Genomic DNA, 22,989 nt, shown 5'->3' on the forward strand with positions numbered 1-22,989 from the left:
ATTTCTCTTGCCTCTATTCTGACTCCTTGCTCCATCTTGCATGTTCTATGTCTGGACCGTCTTTACACTTTGTTCTGGCTCCCTGGATCTTGTCTTACTGTCTGTTCCCCACATTCTCTTCCGTCTGTGACTCAGCAGGACAAGATAAGTCCTCCCCATGTTTATTCTTGAAGATGAATCATCCTGGGGAAAAAGCAGTAGGCTGATAGACTGAAAGCCCAGTCAGATGCACTAAAGGTTATTTAAAGCCCTAATGTTTGTGGATTCGTGTTTTTAGAAGAAATGAGCAGATATCATAGATGATCCTCCTGAGAGCAAATGAATGATTATAGATTTAGAAAAGAGAAACTGAGAAAAAGCAAAGGAAGCTGATAATAATTAGACTGGAAATATAGCGGTGAGAAATGACAGCTGTACCTTGTTTACAAGTGGAATTAAAAAAAAAAATGTTGACCAGCTGTTATAGGGAACCAAGCAGAGACAAGAGGCTTAAACTTCCCCAAGTGTAGACATCAATGCCTCCCTCCTACAAGGGTTATTATTTCTCAAGGATGATGTTGAACCCCCATCTCAGAGGATTTGAAAAGTTTAGAAACCACAGATATCAGATGGTTTGAGTGCAGTTCTGATCTTTTGACTGTTACAAGTTGAAAACTTCTCTTTTCATTAATTATTTTAAATGAGTTCCCTGCAGTGTCCATATGCTTTCTGAGTGCCTCACTGAGGAGCAGGTTGTGTTGCCTGCACTCCCATCGGGTCCCTCTTTGCAGGTAGGATGCTTGTACAGAAATTACTCTTCAAATTCTTAGACACTCGGAAGCCTATAACAGTCCGAAAAATAGAGCATTCTTTTGCACATCTTGTTTCCAAATCCTCAGAGATCATTCACTTCTGTTTTCTAAATTAAGCTTTCTTGTCGACTCATCATATTAGCCTAGCACAACAGCTGGAAGGCTCTAAGACAATACACTTTAAGTAGCTGCTATTTATAGTATTTCACATGGAAAGAACAAAACCAGATTGTCAGAGACTCTGTTCTGAAGCTGCTTTAGGATATCTCTTTCTCTGGTATCAGATCTGAAAATTAAGATTATTGGGGGGAATGGGTTCTTATTCATAGCAGACTCATTATATATATTCATGGCATTCTGACTTCAGAAAGGTGGCAAAACAAAAATATTCCTCTTATGTATTTTGGCCTGTTGGCTGTTCTTTCTGAGAACACAGATTGGCAGCTGAGCTATAAACCTTAGCAGTCAAACCATACTTCATTTCACTGCAACCTACAAGGTGAACACATGTTACTTTCATGCTTTTCTACTTTGTTTTCTTAATTGGTTGAGTTTCGCAGGGAGAGAGGATGGACACTGTATGATGGTTGAGGACTTACTTTCAGGAAGTGATGGAAGCTCTGGAATTTGGGGACATTCCTCCTCTGGCTCTTCCCTAAAGTATTTCTCAGGGTCTAGAAGAAAAGCTGGTTTATTGACTTCAGGTAGTTCTTTCAAGTTTCCAATGCTTAATGACCTAAAACCGCCTTTACAACAGCAGGTTTTAAGGGAGGATGGAAAAAAAAAGTATAATATCATTAATTCCTCAGAAAGGGCTAGCACATTTCCAAGTTAACTTTTTTTTAAAAAAAAATCTAACCTCCCTGTTACTCAGCTGGCACAGCTGCAGATCAGCAAACCCTATAAACACAGCTGTTCAAGATAAATCCATGTTCCTTTTATGCAAAGGGACCAAAAGAAACTCAAGGCTCCCCATTCATTTATTTTTCATTTTGTATTCTTTGCTATTTTCCCTTGAAAATGAATATTCTGCAGTTTTGGAAAAGCTCCAGTTTCTCTTTTATCTGCAAGAAAACTGTAGGCTTTGTGAGATGGAATCTATTTTTCAGCGTTTAACAACATATCTAAAATTTTGAGTTTGCAGGTTCACTTTCATTTTGCTAAAATGTAAACCAGATCTTTATTATTGTATCTATGATACACACAATGAGATAATGGGAAGGAAGACTCTTAATTATGCCCTTACAGGCAAAGTCTTGGACAAAATTAAAAAGTTTTCTTTTTGCTTCATGGGATAAATGGATAATGGAATGGAAGTCTACAAAAACTTAGTTCAAGATGTGATTCTATGTTTGTTTAACTGTTAGCTCTGTGAAGGTAAAAACTGTCTGTGCTTTTGTCATTGTGGTAGCTCAGTATCTAGGAAAAGTAAACGAACAGGTAAGTAGCACCTGCTCAGAGACAAGTCATGTGCCATGTCAGTGGTTCTCAAACTGTACCAGGCATCAGAATCATCTGCAGGGCTTATCAAAGCATAAACCACTTGCACCATTCCCGTTCCTAACTTAGTTGGGTGGGGATGGGGCCCCAGAATGTACGTAAATTCCCAGTGATGCTGATGCTGGTAGACCAGGGAACGTACTTTGGGAACCAATGTGTTATATTAAACCAAAGGAGAAATCTTCACAACTTTTAAAGTATCATTATGCCCTTTTGACAGATGAGGAAATCAAGGCTCAAGATGCTTTAGTAACTTGCCTGAATTTACATAACTGGTAAATGGTAGACCTTGGACATCAACTCAAGTATATTTCACTCTAAAAGTCATGCTCCAAGGTATAATAATAATAAATAATATTACTAATAAAACTGTACTGAGTTTCTACAATATGCCAGGCACTAAGTGCTTCACATATATTTTCTCATGTAATCCTGACAAAACCCCTATAGAGTAGATTAGTTTATAAATATGCATTGAATACTAACAAATAATAATGTACCTTTTGACAGCAAAATTTCAACAGAAATGAGCACATTTGCTCTGTGAAAGTGCAGCTTCCCCTTGGACATAAGTTGACAAAAGATTTGTAGTGAGTGAAATATTCTCGTCATATGATGGAGCTTCGAGAATGATTCTCACTACTCTTCTAAACAACACACTTCAATATGATAACAATTCTTTTGTTTCAATTACTTTTTTTTACAGTTTTTTTCTGGTCAGCCACACTAAACAAGTACGTTGTTCTGTGTGGCTTTGGGCTTTCTGAGAACAAAAATAGTTTTAATTTTATTTTTATCTTTTAAACACTTAGGAGAGAGAATTAACATCCTGTGCCAACTCTATTTTGGAAACTATAGTGGGCACTTTCCACATGTTTTCTGGTTTAGACCTTATACTTCTGCCTATTGTACACTGTGAAGGCTTGGACAAGTCACTTAATATCTCTGAGCCTCGCTTTCCTCCTTTGTTAAAATGAGATCACAAGAGCTTACTTTCAGATTTATTAAGGAATACCAACATTCCTGGCACATGGAGTAGTTACTTGTTTTCTTCACACCAATCTATAAAATAATAACATGATAAAAATATATCAACAGTGATTACTTACTGAATGGTTTTTTTATAACTTCACCATTGTAAAGGTTATGTGTTTTTTTCTTATAAACATTTCTTTCCTTATATTCATACCTAAATTTATAACTTCTGATGGTCTGACATTGGAAGAAAATAATTTATGATGAAACAAAATATCAACCACAAAGGATGAACAGACACTTTCTGGCTATAAATATACACCTTTAACAAAAAAAATCTCTATCCTGTGGACCTAAGTAGTGACAATTGTTTACACTAATCAAGTTTTATCTTTGAATAAAATGCCTACTAGCCAGGTGATGGTATAAAAGGGTAAGAGCCACGAAGGAGGAGAAGCTAGTTAAGCAAAGGTCCTGTCCCCATAAAAACTGGAAGGTCAGAGAAAAAACTATGAAGAAAATGCCACAGAAACGCACATTATCCTTGCCCTGTGTGTAAATTATATGGGCTAATCAGTGGTATGTGTCAAAAGCTCTTTTATCCAGTGTTATGCCTGGATCTTCATTTATGGTATCCAAAATGCAAAAAGAAAAAAAAGTTCAGTGCTTTTGAGGCTTGTTATATGAATTGATAGATTAGCTTGAATCCACAGGAAAAGTTTTTATCAATAAAACACAGGAAGTGAAACCAGTCCATAGTTGTATATAATTCCAGTCAGGAAACAGGAAATGGTCTCAAATATATTTAACATTCACTGTCACAGACCTCAACCTTAACAGCTACAAGCCATGTTTCCAAAAATTGTTATTATTCTCTTGGAAGCCTCAGGCCAGAAAACATACCTATTTTTCACAAAATCATTGAGAGCCATGGGGTCTGCCCTCTCCCTTCTGCCTCCTTTCCTTGCACCCTTTAACCCTTTGTGACTACTGCTGCCCTTAACCTTTATTCCCTATTTTGCTACACACTAAGCAGCTATAGAACCTTGAGATGTTTCCTATACTCTCAGCCTCAATTTCCTGCTCTGTATGAGATTCTTACTGTGATTTTAAAGGAGATAAGATGGATGAATGCTCAGCGATGTGTCTAATAAATAATAGTATTCAATAAATGTTTATTTCCCTCCTTCCTTTTCCTCTCCCCTACTTGACTGTATCTCCCAAACCCAAATGAGCTTAAAAGTAAAAGTTTCATTTTAGAGTAGTTTTAGAGTTACAGAAAAGTTGCAATGATAGTACAGAGTTCTGGTATACCCCTCACCCAATTTTCCCTGTTGTTAACATCTTATATTACCCTTTGTCACAATCAATACTGATATATTATGATTAACTAACCTTAGTATTTTATTAGGATTTTCCTAGCTTTTCCTAATGTCCTTTTTCTATCCCAGGATACCACATTACATTTAGTTTTCTGACTCCTTAGTTTTCTCTGGTCTATGATAATTTCTCAGACTTGCCTTGTTTTTGATGACCTTGACAATTTTAAGAAATATCAGTCAGTTTTTTTGTAGAATCTCCTTCAATTTGGGTTTGTCTGATGTTTATTTATGGTTACACGAGGATTATGGGTTGTTGGGAGGAAGATAACAGAGATGAAGTGCTATTCTCATTATATCTTATCAAGGGCACAGGCTATCAACCTGACTTACCACTGTTGATGTTAACTTTATCACCTGGCCAAAGTTGTGTTTCCCAAGTTTCTGTAAAGTTACTTTTTCCCTTCCTGTCTATACACTACTCTCTGGAGGCAAGTTTCCAAGCACAGTCTACACTTAAGGAAGATGAAGAGGAGAGTTAAGCTCTACATCCTTGATTGGGGGGCGTATCTACATAAATTATTTGGAATTATAGATTTTGTTTTTAAGGAAATCTTTGCCATCCAAAAGACTGATGGTAGGTAGCAGCTTTTCCCCAAATCACACTGGAATGATCTCCCTCACAACATACTATCTCCCATGAATAAGACATATTATTCAACCCTCAGAATGGGAGAAAATATTTTCAAACAAAGCAACTGACAAAGGATTAATCTCCAAAATATACAAACAGCTCATGCAGCTCAATATCAAAAAACAAATAACCCAATCAAAAAATGGGCAGAAGATCTTCACAGACATTTCTCCAAAGAAGACATACAGATGGATGGCCAACGAACACATGAAAAGATGCTCAATGTCACTAATTAATAGAGAAATGCAAATCAAAACTACAATAAGGTATCACCTCATATGAGTTAGAATGGCCATCATCAAAAAATCTACAAACAATAAATGTTGGAAAGGGTGTGGAGAAACAGGAACTCTCTTACACTGTTGGTGGGAATGTAAATTGATACAGCCACTATGGAGAACAGTATGGAGGTTCCTCAAAAAACTAAAAATAGAACTACCATATGACCCAGCAATCCCACTCCTGGGCATATACCTGGAGAAAACCATAATTCCAAAAGATACATGTACCCCAATATTCATTGCAGCACTATTTACAATAGCCAGGACATGGAAGCAACATAAATGTCCATCAACAGAGGAATGGATAAAGAAGATGTGGTACATATATACAATGAATATTACCCATCTATAAGAAGGAACGAAATAGTGCCACTTGCAGAGACGTTGGTAGACCTAGAGACTGTCATACAGAGTGAGGTAAGTCAGAAAGAGAAAAACAATATTGTATATCACTTATATGTGGAGTCTAGAGAAATGGTACGGATGAACTTATTTGCAAAGCAGAAATAGAGAGAGAGGTAGAGAACAAACATATGGATACCGGGGGGTGGGGGGGAGGGGTTTGGGATGAATTGTGAGATTTGGAATTGACATATACACACTACTATGTATAAAACAGATAACTAATGAGAACCTACTGTATAGCACAGGGAACTCTACTCAGTGCTCTGTGGTGACCTAAACGGGAAGGAAATCTAAAAAAGAGGGGATATGTGTATACATATAACTTATTCACTTTGCTGTATAGCAGAAATTAACACAACATTGTAAAGCAACTATACCCCAATAAAAATTAATTTTAAAAAAAGACATGTTTATTCAGCCACTATCCGGGCTTTGAAGACAAGAATGATGGTATCTTTAGAGAGTCATTTTAAATAGTAAGAGAATCTGTAAAAATAAGAAGTTGGTGGTGGATGCAGGAGAGGTAGATTACGGTGCAGTTAGGTCTTGCAGTTACTAGGTTAAGAATATATTTTTTTCCTCAGAAAAGTATAACTGAAATAAACTGAGGTGCAAAAGTTTGAGGGAGGTCTATCTTTGGACAAGTTAACACCAGACCTTAGTTTTTCTCCAAACACCCTGAATGGTTTCCTGCTTTTACACTCTTTGTTTTCCAGCTCTCTCATCCAGTGGCATTTAAACTGAGTATCTTTTGTATGAAACGAAAGACTTTGTCTATCTCCACTAAAGAATTTAATCCACAGAGGGAAAGAGGAAGGCGGACAGTAAGAGAAACTCTTCTAGAGAGTCATAACAATCTGCACTAATTAGATGACTGCCTAGGAAATGGAGCCATACTGATAAAACTCCAAGACAAAGGGCAGTTCTATGAACAACTAGACTGTAGAATCAACTTCGATTTACAGGCTAACCTACTGCTTCTTTTCCATAGACATTTGACTTCTTGGAAGGTGGTTACTATGGAAATGTACAGGGAAATGGAAAGAGGTGAATATTCCTAAGAGTCCAATATTCCTAGTGGTCGAATACAAAGAAGCTAAAGAATGTAATAAGGAACACAGATAGAGTTTAAAACTTTTCCAAAAATGTCTTATGTGGTGATGCAAGAAGGGAGCCTACTATGGGCTCTGGCATCCTTGCCATCAATTCTATGAGAAGGAAAGACTCTAAATCTGCCATCTCTCTGTTCTGGATGTAGGAAGTAGGAACGATGTGTTACAAGTCCCCAAGTGCCCTAAAGGAAAGTGAAGGTGCCTAGAGTAGTGGCTTACCCATAGCAGGTACTTGACAAAACATTTGATCACTTGACTCAGAGACCAGCAACTTTTCAATATGGTCACATGTTGCTTGTCAGACAGGCAGAATAGAGCCGTGGCAAAGTGTACTGACTCTGGAGTTAGAATGCCTGCTTTGGGGTCCCTGGCTCAGCTCTTGTTCATTGTGTAAATCACTTAACTTTTTTCTGTCTTGCTTTCCTAGTTATGAAATGGAGATTATAATTGTAGATATCACCAAGGATTATAGTGACAATTAAATGTTAAACATAAAAAACCCTAGAACAGTGCCTGGAATATGGTAAGAACTCAATAGTATTGGCTACTATCTCTTTAAGAAAGAATAATACAATATTTTTCACTCAAAGCAGGAGTTCCAACACCCCCTACAGCCAGTTCTAATACTCTTATTTTATTTTATGTTTGTATTTTTTATATTTATAATATTCCTATTTTATTTTCTCACATAAGCTCTACTGGCAGAATAATTAGATAATCAACAGCTTATAAATGATATTAAATATCAGTTCCCATCTAATAATAATATGGAATTTAGAACATAATTATTTCATATTTCTAAGGGACATTAATTTTAAGTGTACCTTCTGCCTTATATAAACTTACAGAGAAATTAATGGAATTTATGTTTCATTTCCCATCTAATTATTTTATCCTGGTTTCTAATAATCATTTCCCCATAAATATTTTTTTAATGGTAGCCAAAGAAAAATTTGTCAGATAGTAGAAGATGGGGTAGATTTGCTCTTTGTTGCCCTAGAATAAGATGAAGATGGATGAGAGCACATCCTACAAATGGATAGATCCGACCTACAATTAGAGCCCTTCTATAACAAAGAGTGGTTGAATAACAGAGAAGGCTATCTGCACAATGGTGAGTGCAGCCCGTACGATATATTCAGAAAGAGGCTGGGATGTGCTTCTCTCAAGGCCTCAAGAAGAATTAGTCTAGCAGACATCAGATACCTCTTTCAAGTTCATTATCAAATTATTAAAGATTAACAAATGTGAAAAAATAATTAAAAAATAAAACTGATGATTTATCAGAGTGGCAATTTAAATTAAAAATAATAATTTTTTAAATTTTTAAAAATTTAAAATTTTCAAATTTAAAATTAAAAAAAAAATAAAACTGATGATTTATCAGAGAGGCAAGTTTACATTTTTTAAAAAATAAAACTGATGATTTATCAGAGTGGCAATTTAAATTAAAAATAATAATTTTTTAAATTTTAAAAAATTAAAAATTTTTTAATTTAAAATTAAAAAAAATAAAACTGATGATTTATCAGAGTGGCAAGTTTAAATTTTTAAAAAAATAAAACTGATGATTTATCAGAGTGGCAATTTTAAGACAATGACAACAGTCAGTGCTGGTTCAGAGACAGCCATTTCTATATACTGCTGGTGGTGGAGTCTTCACACCATTGGGATGGCAATTTAGCAAGATTCAGAGGCCTTTAAAACTTTGACTCAGCAACTCCAATTCAAAGAATTTATTGTAATGATTAATTCAGTCAGGTACTCTTAACACATGCGCATGAAGGTATTTCAATAAATGTTTCTCAGTTAAAATTTGTAAACAGCGTAAATACTTTAAAAGAAGAGAATGTTTAAAAAGCTACGTGATAAATTCCTAAGAGGTCATTTCGAGTACTGATGTCTGTAGATACTCATATTAAGTAACTCGGAAGTGTACTGGCTGTATGTTTTTAAGTAGTAAAACAGGTTATAAACTGTGTGTATTATATCCTCACGTTTATAAAATGTATATTTGTTTATTTGTATACGCATGCTCAGAACAAGACCTGAAGAGTGAAATGCCTAAGTGTTATTGGGTTTGCTGCTAATGATTTCTTGTCATCTTTTTCTTCTTGCTTGTCTGTATTTGTAATTTTTCTCCTAATGAACATGTACTATTTTCATAATAAAGAAATACTCTAAGGTTATATTGTCTAAATTATTCATTCTATCTACAATTTTTCTAGATTACAATAATTTTGTGTTAATCCTGAAACCAAATATTGCCATAGGTTAAGAAAAATGCATGTCCACTGTGGTTTTTGTTCCCCCATTTACTTTTTTCAGTTATTTCTTTTTTTCCCCACTTTCTAGTGGTAATATGACTTTTGCAGAACCTACAGAAGGAGAAAAATCTATTTCTTTGTGTCAATTTTTAACTCAGCATTAGGACTTCCTATTTTCTCTTAAATTCTATATTCATTTGCATATCCCCAGGACTTAAATTGAAGACGACATTTTACCACCTACCTACTTCTCACACACAATACTATAAAATACCTTAAGCACTACGAAAACCTGGCATTTATGTATAAGACAGAACATCATAAATGCCAAGCTTTTATCCTGGAAAGAGAATCTTAGGAGTTAAGGTGAGAACATGGCTTTAAATTATTAAACTTTTCCTTCATTTTTCATGTTTCTTTCATTTTCTATTGGCTTTTTTCTTTCTTCATCTCTATCTTTCTTACTCTTCCTCCCCCTGCATTTAAACATCCCTCCACCCGAATACACACACCAAATGTGCTTTTCCCCTTTTAGTCTCTCTAAATTCTTTCACATATTTACTTTTCTTTCATACTTTTGCATATGGACAAGAACTGGCATGATTTTCTCCTTGGATTTCCTAATCTGATTAGAAATAGGGCACATTCTTCAGAATAATACTTTCTTAGGGAAAAGGTGATCTGTAATCTCTTCAGTACTGGATGGAGGCCACAAGAGACATTCTACATCTGACAATTGTATTTCATTTGTAGGTTTTCTCCATAGGATTCATGGACATGTTTCTGGGAGAAGTGAGGGCTGTACCTGCCAAGTCAATTCTGAGGATACGTTTTTAACCTTTTCCTTTCAAATAGTTCAAAAATTCCAAAATGATATTATTCCCTTCTATCTCGTTATTACAGTCTTAAAATTTATTTCAATTCACTCATTTGAATTAAAGGCAGAAATTGTAAATATCACAGGTATTTTGGGATGTGTTGTCGCTTGAAAAGATGTGGTATAAACAGAGATAACTTTGCTTTTTACTGCCGGAAACATCTCCCAAGGCCCACAGAAATGTATAACGAAGGTGAGATGATCACTCTGCTGTAGTCTTATCTCCTCTGGCAGAATGCAAAGCTCTAGTTTTAAGAGAAATCTGTGAAGTTAGGAACGTATACATCAGCACTAATTTTCAGAAGACGAGTAAAGTGTCATGGAACAATAGGAAATGAAATAAGATGGATAGAAGTCAGGAAAGAAGTCAACAGTTTAAAGTGCCAATTTTTAAATCTAAGGAAAGGCTAATTAAAAAAAAAAGAATAACTGAGACTGTCATAAGTAATGGGAACTTAATATCTTGGCTGAAATACTCAAACAGGAATCTGTGACACTTGCATTCACTCTTCTAGGAGTGTCACAGGAAGAGAAACAATGGTCAATCTGTGTTATCCTGGGGTAACTTTATCTCCTGATCTGTACAATTGAGTTGGGTGACTGGGTGGGGGCATTTTATTGTACACCAAGTCTTTCCATTCTCAGCCCTCTATTCTCGTACAGGGTCGGTCATGCTGTATTTCTAAACTGAAAGATTCTTCTGCCTGAAAGTAAAGTGCCACTTGACATTTCAGCAAGCCATAATTCAAGGAAATGGAAGAACAAATACCAAAAGGTAACTTAGTGTAACAGGATGTTTAAAGGGGAATTTTTTTTTCTCTCCTACCTCGTCATCAGAGGTCCAAAATGTTTGAAAGCAAAATAATTAATTAATTAAGAGGTAAAATGTATTCCCACATTCCAAAGTGAGGTGCTAGATCAATTCCTTGTGCAGGCCCACTTTGTCAAGGAGGTAGCATCTTGTGATACTCAGGCCAACCACCACTCTAGGATAGAAACAGACTAAGGATGCAGCAATCCTAAGAGAGGACTGCACTGGAGAGAGTCGTAGGTGTGCACTGAGAACCACTCCCACGGGAGAGGAGGAATGCTTCCCCCTCAGTTCTAGCTCCTGTTCACATAAACCAGGCAGAGAGTTTAACACATGCCCCCTGGGGTAACCATTAGAGGGACACAGTGAACCAGTGACTCATTAATATCTGAAAAAGTCTACTGTGGTTGAAAGTACCCCAGTGAGAGGAGGAGAAGGGGTAGCTGTGGAGCAGTTGGTGTGGCAAGGACGTGTGAGCTTCCTATTGGTCAAGCAGAAGTTAACCCAAGAGAAGCTGTGCAAGAGGCGAGGCTGCCAGTGTGAGGAGACTGGAACAGAAAAACCCCAACTGGTGGGTTTGAGCCCCAAGAGTTTAGCCAAAGAGTGCATTAATTTAGAAAGGTGCAATGCAGAGGTCTCTGCCTGGTGTCATCAGAGAACCCTCAACTGTACTCCCTTAATGTAAACTATGGACTTTAGTTAACAATAAAGTATCAATATTGGTTCATCAATCATAACAAATGTACCACACTAATGTTTGACACTGTGTGGGATAGGCGTGGGGTATGTAGGAATTCTCTGTGTTTTCTAGGCAATTTTTCTGTAGACCTTAAAAAAAGTAATATAGGCACACGGTAATACAAATGCCAATTGTATCAAAGAAAATACAATGAACAAAATTGTTTTCTCAAAAGATTGTTTAATATGAAAGGTGAAATTATGAGAGCATGAGTTAGCAAGAATATGGGAAACAAAAGAAACAATTAAAACTGCCTGGCATTAGAGTTAGAGGAATGTAAGAATGGGATCCATCAGAGTGGCATGAAAAGAAGAAATGGCTGAACAACAGGAAGGAAAGGCTAGAAGTCATAAAAGGAGAGTGATATCCAATATTCAAAGTCAAGCTCTTTGAACTTCTGACATATATACCTCTGTGTACCTTACCAAAACCAGGAGTAAAATCTGACATACATTCTAAGATGGACAGGTAACTAGCTAGGTAGATACATACATACACATATACACACATATATTGCTTTTAAAGAAAGGGGTTAATTTCCAAAATTAGGTTGATAATGGAATAGAAACAAGAGACTGGAAGACACAGAACAGAAGTCAAGCATTCAACAGAGACAAGAAGTAAGAATCAGATATCACCCTGAGAACATACGTTCTCCCGTTGCTACACACACCAATAACCTAAATGTTAGCAAAATCTTGAAGTAGTCATTGAACATTCCACAAAGCACAGAAGGAATTTAGGGCCAATTTTACTCTTTACAGGTAAGATGTACTTACTTGTATGTTGACTCTTTGTTTTTCTTATCAAGTAGAGAATGTTTTGATGGGTCTAACCATGATTCCTCCTTAGAAAGCAAAGGAATTTCCTTTATGCTTTTCTCTTGAATCTTATCTTCCGTTAAATTAGTATTTCTTTTAGGAAAGGAAAAACAGTTCTCAAGTCGCCAATGCTTTGCCTGAAGAAACAGAGATTTACTTTTATAAAATGTATTTTCCTTGAACATTTATATGTGTCTAACATGTGCTAGATTATTAATTGAAGTCCTGGGGACACCAGAAATGAAGATGATATGGTTCCTGAACTCAAGGAGCTTACAGTCTTCTAAGGGAGATGGGACATATACATGTAACTTTAATAAAGTTAGAAAGTGATGTATCATAAGAAACAAACAGATATTTTCTGAAGAGATAATAATGAACTGCTAAAAAGAAATTAACATTCCCACTTTAAAATCCTGTATAGCAAGATGTATATTAACTAAAAAGAAAAACAAAGCTTCGGTTGAAGAACTGTCTGAATTTTTCACACCACTACTTTCTTTGCATCTTCCCCTCCCCAAATCTCAAAAGCCAGTCCAATTACTGAGTACTTTTTCCTAGAAAAATATATGTGTTACATGGTAATTTTCGCAGATCTTGTCTACCGCTCTTAATGTGTATCCATCTAGTAAGAGCTCCCCATTGACAATTTATGTTTTAAATACAGAAGCAATTTCCTTGTCTTCTATTTGTTCACACGGTATCCACAGGAACGCAGCAGGGAACACAGCCTGTGTGATATGAGGGAACGTTAGGGATCCCCAGCATATCTGACTGGACTATGAATGATCAACCTTTGTCAGAGGATTTACAAAGTACAATGCCTACAGGGGTCAGGAAGGCAGTGTCAATGAATAAATCAAGTCTCGTATAAGATGATAAATAGCAAATGAAAGTCAGCCTCAGTGTTCATAGGCAAAAGGGAAACAAAGGTGGCATTACACTGACTTAGAGGGAACCCATTTTCCATAAAGGGGGCCACAGCTACTCTCAGGGAATGACATGTTCTTTTCCAAGAGAAGCAAGAAATTTGGATATTATATGAAACCTCTTAATGTTTAAACGTGGGCAACTAAATCAAATTTTAAACACTGGGTGAATAGGCTCGATCAAAGTCACTGGCCATCAAAGCAATCAGCTGAGGAGGGGTGCCAGTACACACTCTGCCCAACACAACAGTGGTCAGTGCTGAGATGGACACTGAAGAAGCACAAGCGTCATCTAATTTCTTTTTATACCACAATCATCTGACAGTTTCTTGGGATAAATGTATCTCCACAGATAAACCATCCGTACCCCTATCTCTCCAACTCTAGAAATAGACGTAGCACACCACATACTTTTAAAAATCTAACTTGAAAACCAACCTCAGATCAATAGCTATGTTATAAAACTGATTCACAGTTATTAAAAAAAAACTTCTTTTTTGAAATATACTGAATCACACTGCATTAAATTTTGAATACTTTAATCAGACTGAATGTGATTGGAAAATGAAGCCTTAGTGTAAGAAATTAAAATACACGATTGCTTTTCCTTTTGTTTTTATAACTGCTAGAACAGAATTAATTCCACGAAAAGACAAATGCAACATTCAAATGTAGGTCAAAAGTCACTACACTGTACAAATCAAGCTGGTTCAGGAAAAATTGCTCTGATCCGAGCTATATTTAAGAATTGAGTCTCTTCTTATCTCTGTATTTCCATCTGCCTCCCATATCTTTCTGTTCTTTCTGTGAAAGGGTGTCTCTTCTCACACTATGAGAAGGACATTCACTGTTGCTTTTTTCCAGTATCTACTAATTTTCTCTCTTTCTTCCTCCCCTGCTCTCCATTGCCCTCCCCTCCCACGGCCTCCTATGGCCCTTGGAACTAGCGGCACCCATATCCAAGACAGCTTGACAAAAGTGAGTTCTTAAAAAACATTTAAAGCTCAAGCAGAAGGGACTAGAAAACCCAGCTGTCCCCCGCTTTGCCCGCCTTTACTTTCTAAAACTACCCAGCTCTGGTGGCTCTTTTCCTATCTCGAACAGAAGGGAAAAAAACCAAACTATTTTCACGCAGGCTTTCTGAGGCTGAGTCCTTTGAAATACAAAAGCAGAGATGTGGATGGACCTAGAGACTGTCATACAGAGTGAAGTAAGTCAGAAAGAGAAAAACAAATATCGTATATTAACGCATATACATGGAACCCAGAAAAATGGTACAGAAGAACCAGTGTGCAGGGCAGAAATAGAGACACAGATGTAGAGAACAAACATATGGACACCAGGGGGGAAAAGTGGCAGGGGCGGGGGGCAGTGGTGCGATGAATTGGGAGATTTTGATTGATATATATACACTAATATATATAAAATGGATAACGAATATGTGACGACCTATATACATGATGAAGTTCATCAGTTTCATCAAATAGCTGATTTTACTGTTGATTTTTTTTCTTTCCATCCTCCCCCATCCCCTCCTTCCTTTCTTTCCACTTCTCAAGTTAGTTAAATCAGTTAGAAACCTTTTTTTGAACGTTCATACGATTTTCCTAACCTCTGTTACCATGAGCTGTTCTTTTGCATTTGTATCACGGATTGCTGTTTCCAAATGTACCTTTTTCAATTTCCGTATCAGACTTTAAAAAAAAGTGTTACATCACTGCAATCATTTAATATTTGCACATTTTAGAATTCTGGCATTTCTGTTCATTCAGGAGTACTGTCTTAATTCCAGTAAGAACAAACTCACAGAAGCCCCAACTCTGAAAAGATCGTTCGACCTCACGAAGACTGGATAATTTCCGTAGAGATGTGTGAGCCGGGCGGCCGCTTACTGGTTCTCTCCGCCTCTGAAGACTGCAGCATTTGTGTGACTGTTGTCTGTGGTGCTCCTGTCCAGATCTTTGGTCAGGTAGAAATATCATTTTCTTATTATTCTAATATTTACTTGACATTTATTATGAGCTAGGCCTGATTTCCATTTGAATCTCATCGGCCATTCAAGTTCATTAGTCATGAAAGAACTGACTTCCATTTCTGGAACTGTAGCTCCAGGCCTCCCTTATTAACCAAGGCAGTTCCATCAAATGGAGGACACTGGAGACATGAAAAGTTTGGGGCCTCAACGCAGCTCAAAATGTACCAGGATTTCTGAGAAAAATTTCTCCTCCAAAATAAGTGGATCCCTTCAATTTCAAAATTTAGTAGAAACACACTACAATGTGGATGGATTTACTGCATTATTATCAAACAGATGACTATGACAGCCAAGTAAGAATCAGGTAATAATCAAATATAGAAAATTTTAGGAAAAAACCAAACTCTTCTGTTCATTGTCTGACTTATTCCTGCCTAAATAACAATTGCTAATGTTTGCTGAGTTTCTCCTGTTCTAAGGTCTCTACATGAATAATTTCATGTAATCTTCACAATTGCCCATCCCATGAGGGACGAATGCTCATTATTCCTATTTTATAGATGAGGAAACAGAGGCACAGAGAGTTTGAATAAATTGCCTGAGCTCACAGAAGCTAATAAGTGGTAGAGTTTGGCGTTTGACTCAAGCTGGCCCATTTCAGAGCTCATGCTTTTAACCCCTTCCTCCGATGAAACTAAGCTGTGATTTATACCTGCTTACAAAAAAACAGAAGAAAGAAAATATTTATTGTCTCACATTTCTTTTCTTTTTTCCATTTATTTTCATGGGAACTCAGCTCCTGTTCCCTTTGTACTTTGGGGGACAAAATATCATCCCGATCTGTTTCAACCAGCACTGTTCAGACATGGTGGTGTGAGCATAGCCTGGAACCTCAGTTTCTATCTGGCCAGTTAACATGGTCCTATTCAGCAGCCTCAGGTGCCACTCTCATACCCTGAGTATGGCGATTCTCTTCATGCTGGAAGACGAAGTCTGTTGTTGCTCCCTTTGTGAAGTCGGCTTGAGGATATCAACCTGTGCTGACAGAATTCCGTACAGCCCTTTAGGACACGGAGGGTGATGGTAAATCAGAAAATGATGGTAAATTGTGCAGGTAGACCGTTTTGGGCCGGGTAATGCGGAAGTCTCCAAGAGCTGTACAGCCTCTTCTGCTCTGTAAATAAGGCAAGTGCTAGACTCTTCTCAGGAAAAAGAGTGTCTGGGTGGGAACTCAAATCGGTGTGTGGGCAGGTGTGATGAGACAGCGTGGGGCAAAGCTGGCATTCTGAACATGAAAGGAGTTGAAAAGCTGCTTCTGGCAGTTGGAGAAGTTAATGCAATGTTGACATTGCTATATGGCCATGCCACATGGGCTCCGGTGAGATGAGGTGCAAAAAAAAAAGAGTGTCTTCAAGCGGGTGTTGTCTGGAGTATAAGTCCTTTAGATGGTGCTGAAGCAAGAAATAGGGCTGTTCCAGGTATGGGTGCCACATAAACTGTGTCCACCAAACACAATCTGTACTGCAATTTTATTTTAATTAAGAAATATGTGCTAGTAAAACTGCTCATTTTATACCTTTGATAGTTTTCCTTAGTTATTTCGTAAAGTCTTTTTTTTGTATAAAATACAAAAAATACTACTATTTTATAGTATTATTAGAAAATTGAGCAGGTAATCAGTGACACAAAAATCCCAAACTAACTCAGGATGACAATAATGTTAGATGAAAGGCCAGGACTCTATTTAAATTATGTTTACGGTCTCATTTCAAATAAGGCATATCTTAACTGTTTATTCTCAAACAATGCATGATATATTACTGACAATACTGCGTTCCTAAATTGGGGGATTGATTTGACGATATATTAACAGAGGATTTTCAATATTGAGAAAAATCTGTTTTTCCCCATGAATTATTTAAAAGAAGTCTGATCAATACATATGTTTTCTTTAAAATACTCAGATTGATCGTGTCTTCCTTTATCTAGAAAACAGACAAGACCTGATTCATAGTTATCTGCAACAAAAGGCAGTCAAAAATTATAAAGATAATGTTAGAATTTTTTCAATGTACCTCTGTATTCCAGATTTTCAACCACCCCTCAAGATCTCCTGCGGCGAGGTATCAATTTGACTTATCAGTAGACACAATAATGGAACCAACAACGTTATGAGCCAAAAATTCAGCCAGAAGGTGCTTCTTAAATGTATCCCAGAATCTGACATACCCAGATCCTCCACATGACACCAGGTTGGCTCCCCCTAATATGTAAGAGAACCTCTAATTAGGAAACTACAAACACAAGAAACAACTTCCTCACTGGTTTGCCCTGTAGAAAGCATATGGATGTTGGAGAGGTGAGTAGCCCCAAAATCAACTTCCAGCACTCTGATTCTCTCAAATATAAACTGGAAAAAACCCTATGATACATTCACTGGTTTTTGTTGAATATTAAATGAGATAGGATGTATAAGATGTTCCATTAAATCTAGTTACCACTCCTTCATTCATTGTTTTGATATTATTTGGGTTTTTTAATTTTGATAGAAGTAATCTGTTACTTCAAATAAACTTACAGAATACTAATTTCAACATTATAATAATATTTCAGTTACGTAAAACACATCTTTCTTAATTACCCGTTGGACACATATACCAAAGAAGTAAAACTCCTCTTGCACAGAGCTGGATGCGTATATGTAGTTATAGCAGCATAGCTATTGATTCCTCTATGTAGCTGTATGCTTTGAATTCTACTTATGAGCTTGTTTTTTAATCTTTCATCAAGAATTCATTGTAAGTCCTTATGGAACACTTTCTTGGTTCATAGGCCTAGAACTAACCTTTTCATTTTCCATTTTTATAGGCTTGTAGAAGAACTTTACCTAAATTATTCTTCTGTGGCAAAGTTCCTATTATTATTTGATAAATCTGTAGACTTCCAATTTGCTTCACAAATGTGCTGCCTATTAACAATCGTATCTGTTTAAGGTAGAAATAATGGTATGTAGCCGCTTCAGTGGATACAATTTGGGAATACTGATAGCAGTAAGAAGAATTAGTGTTGAGAGCAATTTCAGGATAATAGTTCATTTTGTAAGTATAAGTGCGTCCTGGAAAATAGTTTTAGAATCTGTTTCAAGGCCTATTCTAAATATTTTGCAATGGTTCTAAAACTCTATAGGGGTATACCTTTATCGACTTTTAATGCAGAAAAATTATATAAGAAAATCATGCAGATTTTCCATCTGCAAATCGAATATGAGAGAGTGAATGTGGAAAACATGGTTCAGATTTCTTTTTTCAATCATATAACATATATATGTCTAGATTCCTATTGTTGAGGAAAAGTATTTCTAAAATTAAAAAATTACTTTTTTAGGTGAAAGGTCAAAACTACGCATTGTTCTCAGGAGCAGATTTTTACTCTGGGAGCATGTAGGCTGCATCAACACCACACTAACACAGCCATTGAAGACAAAGGGGAAATTAAGCAAATAGTTATTCAATCTATTATAATATCAAATAACTATGGTAAATCATACGTTAGCATACATCTTAGAAGAAGCTCTAACCAGAACTCTGACTTATTCTGGAAAGGATTCGTAGTTGGTAAAGACACCCAAAGCATTACCCATAGCCCCACACCAAAAAAAATTAAGACAAAGAGCAGGCAGCTCTCTTGACCTGGGATCAGCAGTTAGCAGCAGCTATTTCAAATTTTGCTATTGCCCCCAATCTCCAAGTTTCTCACTATTTTCTCATAGCCCACTTTGATAATAAGTGCCAGTGTGGTCATCTCAAGACTCAACCCTTCTACCCCATGCAGACCTAAGCTTTGGCTCATATACTTGGAGCATATTTCTTGCTGTGCCCTCCACCCTACCAAATCTCTACGCCATGGCTACAACACCAATTCTGATTGTTGCCCAGAGTTTTTCCTCACTCTGATCCTGACATACACAGCACTGTATAAATTGCTTGTGGGGTCTGGTCTAGCTCCTGTTCTGGACCCATCCTCCTGAATCCTAACCTCGTCTGCCACGGCCTGTGGCTTCTTGTGACCTGGTGCTCACTGTTTGCTAGACGCAGTCAAACTCTACAAGACCTAGATCGGATTAGATTGAACTTTCTTTTTGTTCCCTGCTCCGACACTTTACAATATATCAAAGCAGTCTACAGTCAAAATATAAATATATATTTTACCTGTGGCTGCAATGTTTTTTCTTGCTTCAAGGAAGCAAAGCCTCATAACAGCTTTATTGCACTCAGTGTCTGTCTCAAAGGAACAGGCTCCCAGAGTAGCCTGGTCAGACGTGGGGTGGGTGAAGCAGCTCCTCCCGGCACCAGGAAGCTTTTGAGGCTCTCTATCTGAGATGGAGAGAAGCCAGGTGTCTTAAATGAAGAGACATATGCTTTTCAAACAAAACACTTATGAAAAACAATAGGCTCACCCCCATCACAGCCTCCAAAGACTCCAGCAAATCTCACAATATGTTTCCAGTCAACATCTACGGAGGCTTGTGCTGTTCACTTCCTCAACCCCAACTACAAGGATTGCTTGATTCCATCTTTATTTCTCATGCTCCGTACAAGCTTACTGTGTTTTCCCTTGATGTGAATTAATAGGGACTTCATTTTATAGTCCCTGCTAACACCTTAGAGATCCTGATACGTTCAAGACAAATGTGATTTTAATATCATGGCATTTTCAACTTATTAATCATTAATATTAAGCTTGCAAATAATTTAATGAACATGAGATACGACTATGTAATGTATTTCAATGATCATTCTTAAGCAATATTATTTCAGTGAGTTACCCTGGAAAGGATATTCCTAATGGTGCTTCAATGATCTAATGATATCATCTCCAAGCCACACTGATAAAAACTGGGGATATTCATCTCAGAATCTATAAACAGTCTGCACACAGTTATGAAAAACCTATACAGAGGTGTCTTCAAAATTTCAAAGCAAGAAATCTATAGCAATGCCTCTTGTGTCTTTTATACATTTGACATTATCTGCTTTTCTTTCCTATCTGTCTGTCTGTTTTTAATCATAGCCACAATTAGGTTCACTATCAGAACAAGACTGTGCTCTCCTGAGGACTAATGCAGACAAAGATGCAGAATTCCACCCTCTCCATGGAGGGTTCAGATGAACCCTCATGATTAGCTCTTTGGACATAAAGCAGGTCCGAGTTTTGTGCCTGCAGCCAAGTAAACTCTAAATCTCTTAAGTTAGTCATCTTCTTCCTAAAACATTACTCCCTTAGCTTTTCACACACACACACAAAAGCTGTATCTGATGACCAGTCCTTTCATAAGGTCTAACTCAGCCTCTGTGAGTTTATCCAGTTGAGACAACAGAACCTCACTGGGCCATGAGTAATGACATATTCATTACCCAAATAAATAAGTCTAAGGAAAAACCTTTAGTGTCTAAAGAAACTAAAATAAAATGTGAAAGGCAATTGTCAAGACATTTTGCTTAAGTATAAAATATTCATCTGCTATGCTAAACTCCCATCAAACACAAGTTACTCCCATCTCATGCTTCTCACAGATTTCTAAAGCAAGAAATAATTTAAGATTTCCAGGTGGTATAATATTTAATACAAGCTCTAGATTGAGCCTGAGAAGCCTATCAAGTGAACACGAGTTCCCATTTTCCTACCAAGGGGCACCCAAGGTTCAGCCAAAGGCAATTTGGCGAGGTTTATTGGCAAAAAATAAACTAGATAAAAATGAGAGGCCTGCTCCCTGCTGTCAGTAATTCAGAAACGCTGATGTAGCATAAAGAGAAGGAACAGCAGCCATGGAGAATTTGCTAAGCCAAGTAAATCTCAAGGTTCTTTTTAGTCACTTTGACGAGACGACATCACTAATCCCTTGTGCTTATAGCCAATCATCTATAATTTAGGAGCAAGCTGCAGCAGGTCCATGAACAAACAACCAGGCTTACTGTGGCTGAACTCAGCCACATTATTTTAGTTGCAAACTTAGGCTCACCCGATTTTGATTTTAGCAGCCGCTGATAATCAGGGTGAAGGATATAGTGAGCATTTTCTGTGCTATTGTTCCACAGGACAGTTCCTCCATCACAGCTCCCTATATGAGCCAAGACAGAGAACAGAACTTGCCTCAAAGTTAGATAGAAAATATGAACAACAGCAATTAGAAGAAATCATTGTCAAAATAACTTACATGGAATCTGGTACTTCGTAAGTTCTCACTATGTATTTGGAGACATGAATGAATAGTAATTACTAGTTTTTTTTTTTTTGCAGTATGCGGGCCTCTCACTGCTGTGGCCTCTCCCGTTGCGGAGCACAGGCTCCGGACGCGCAGGCTCAGTGGCCATGGCTCACGGGCCCAGCCGCTCCGCGGCATGTGGGATCTTCCCAGACCAGGGCACGAACCCGTGTCCCCTGCACTGGCAGGCGGACTCTCAACCACTGCGCCACCAGGGAAGCCCATTACTAGTGTTTTTATTAAACTTTAGAACTTAGAAACTTCATGAAATATCTGTTCAGTAAGTGTGACAGAAATTATTGTGATATCTTTTTCATTTTATAGTAATAAAGCATTCAGAATAAAAGCTTTGTAACTAAACAGCTTGAGTCTGAGTCCCAGTTCTACCACCTACTAGCTGTGCAACCTTGGGCAAGTTATTTAACTTTACTTGATGCCACAAGTTCCTCACCTACAAACCTTGGTTAATAATTTTCTTTTTTTCATAGGGCTGCTGTAAAGAATGAAAAGCACTTAGTACCTAGCATATTACAAATACTGAAAAAGTGTGAATAATTTTTATCCTATTTGTTTATTATTGAGTGAGGGCAAACAAATTAAGTCCTTCTTGGTTTCTGTTTCCTACAGTCTTCATGTGTGTATGTGTGTGTGTGTGTGTGTGTGTGTGTATGTATGTGCATGTGTGTTCTTTTTTTTAAATTGAAGTATAGTTGATGTGTGTGTGTTCTTTCAATTCCTTCTCTTTTATGTCCTTTATTGAATGCTACTTTCTCCAATATTAAAACTTTCCCTATACAAAGTCCTTCCCTACTGCTCATTACAGAAAACATAGAAAAGCCCAAATAGCGAGGCTAAGTCTGACCAAGCCTGTCTCGGGAGGAGCAGTGCATGCCCAGACCACTGCTCTCAGCAGTCCAGTGAGCAAAGCTCCCTAGTGAGCAGAGTGCCAACATCAAGTGGAGAGCAGAAGACAAGAGCTGAGTGGGCTGTACTCATGGTGTCTTTCTTGGGATTTGGAGAGAGAAGAGAGTAAAACATGCTGAACTCTGTAAACTGCCCGAGGATGATGGGTTTCCATGGATTAGCTGTCCATGGGAGTAGACTTCCAGCAGCTACATAGCAAATTCAACTGCAGAGTTGGCCCCCCAGAAGATAATCAGGCAAGTTCTGAAAACAATGAAACTTTAAATGTAGATAGAGCAGGAAACCTTGCATTGTAACACTTCATAGA

At 37.3% G+C, this 22,989-nt stretch overlaps 1 protein-coding gene across 1 annotated transcript in view; it reads right to left on the minus strand.

The window, feature by feature from the left end:
• Positions 1-717: 717 nt before the first annotated feature.
• The window catches only part of WDR49 (WD repeat domain 49), a 117,491-nt gene continuing 95,219 nt past the window's right edge, over positions 718-22,989 (minus strand). Inside the window, 7 exon segments of the mRNA XM_065875813.1 lie at positions 718-821; positions 1,391-1,537; positions 3,401-3,480; positions 12,551-12,618; positions 17,572-17,759; positions 19,705-19,869; positions 21,516-21,614. Coding sequence (XP_065731885.1) covers positions 718-821; positions 1,391-1,537; positions 3,401-3,480; positions 12,551-12,618; positions 17,572-17,759; positions 19,705-19,869; positions 21,516-21,614 — 851 coding nt within the window.

The sequence above is a fragment of the Phocoena phocoena genome, chromosome 4 (genome assembly GCF_963924675.1).
Source record: "Phocoena phocoena chromosome 4, mPhoPho1.1, whole genome shotgun sequence".
NCBI classification, from domain to species: Eukaryota; Metazoa; Chordata; class Mammalia; order Artiodactyla; family Phocoenidae; genus Phocoena; species Phocoena phocoena.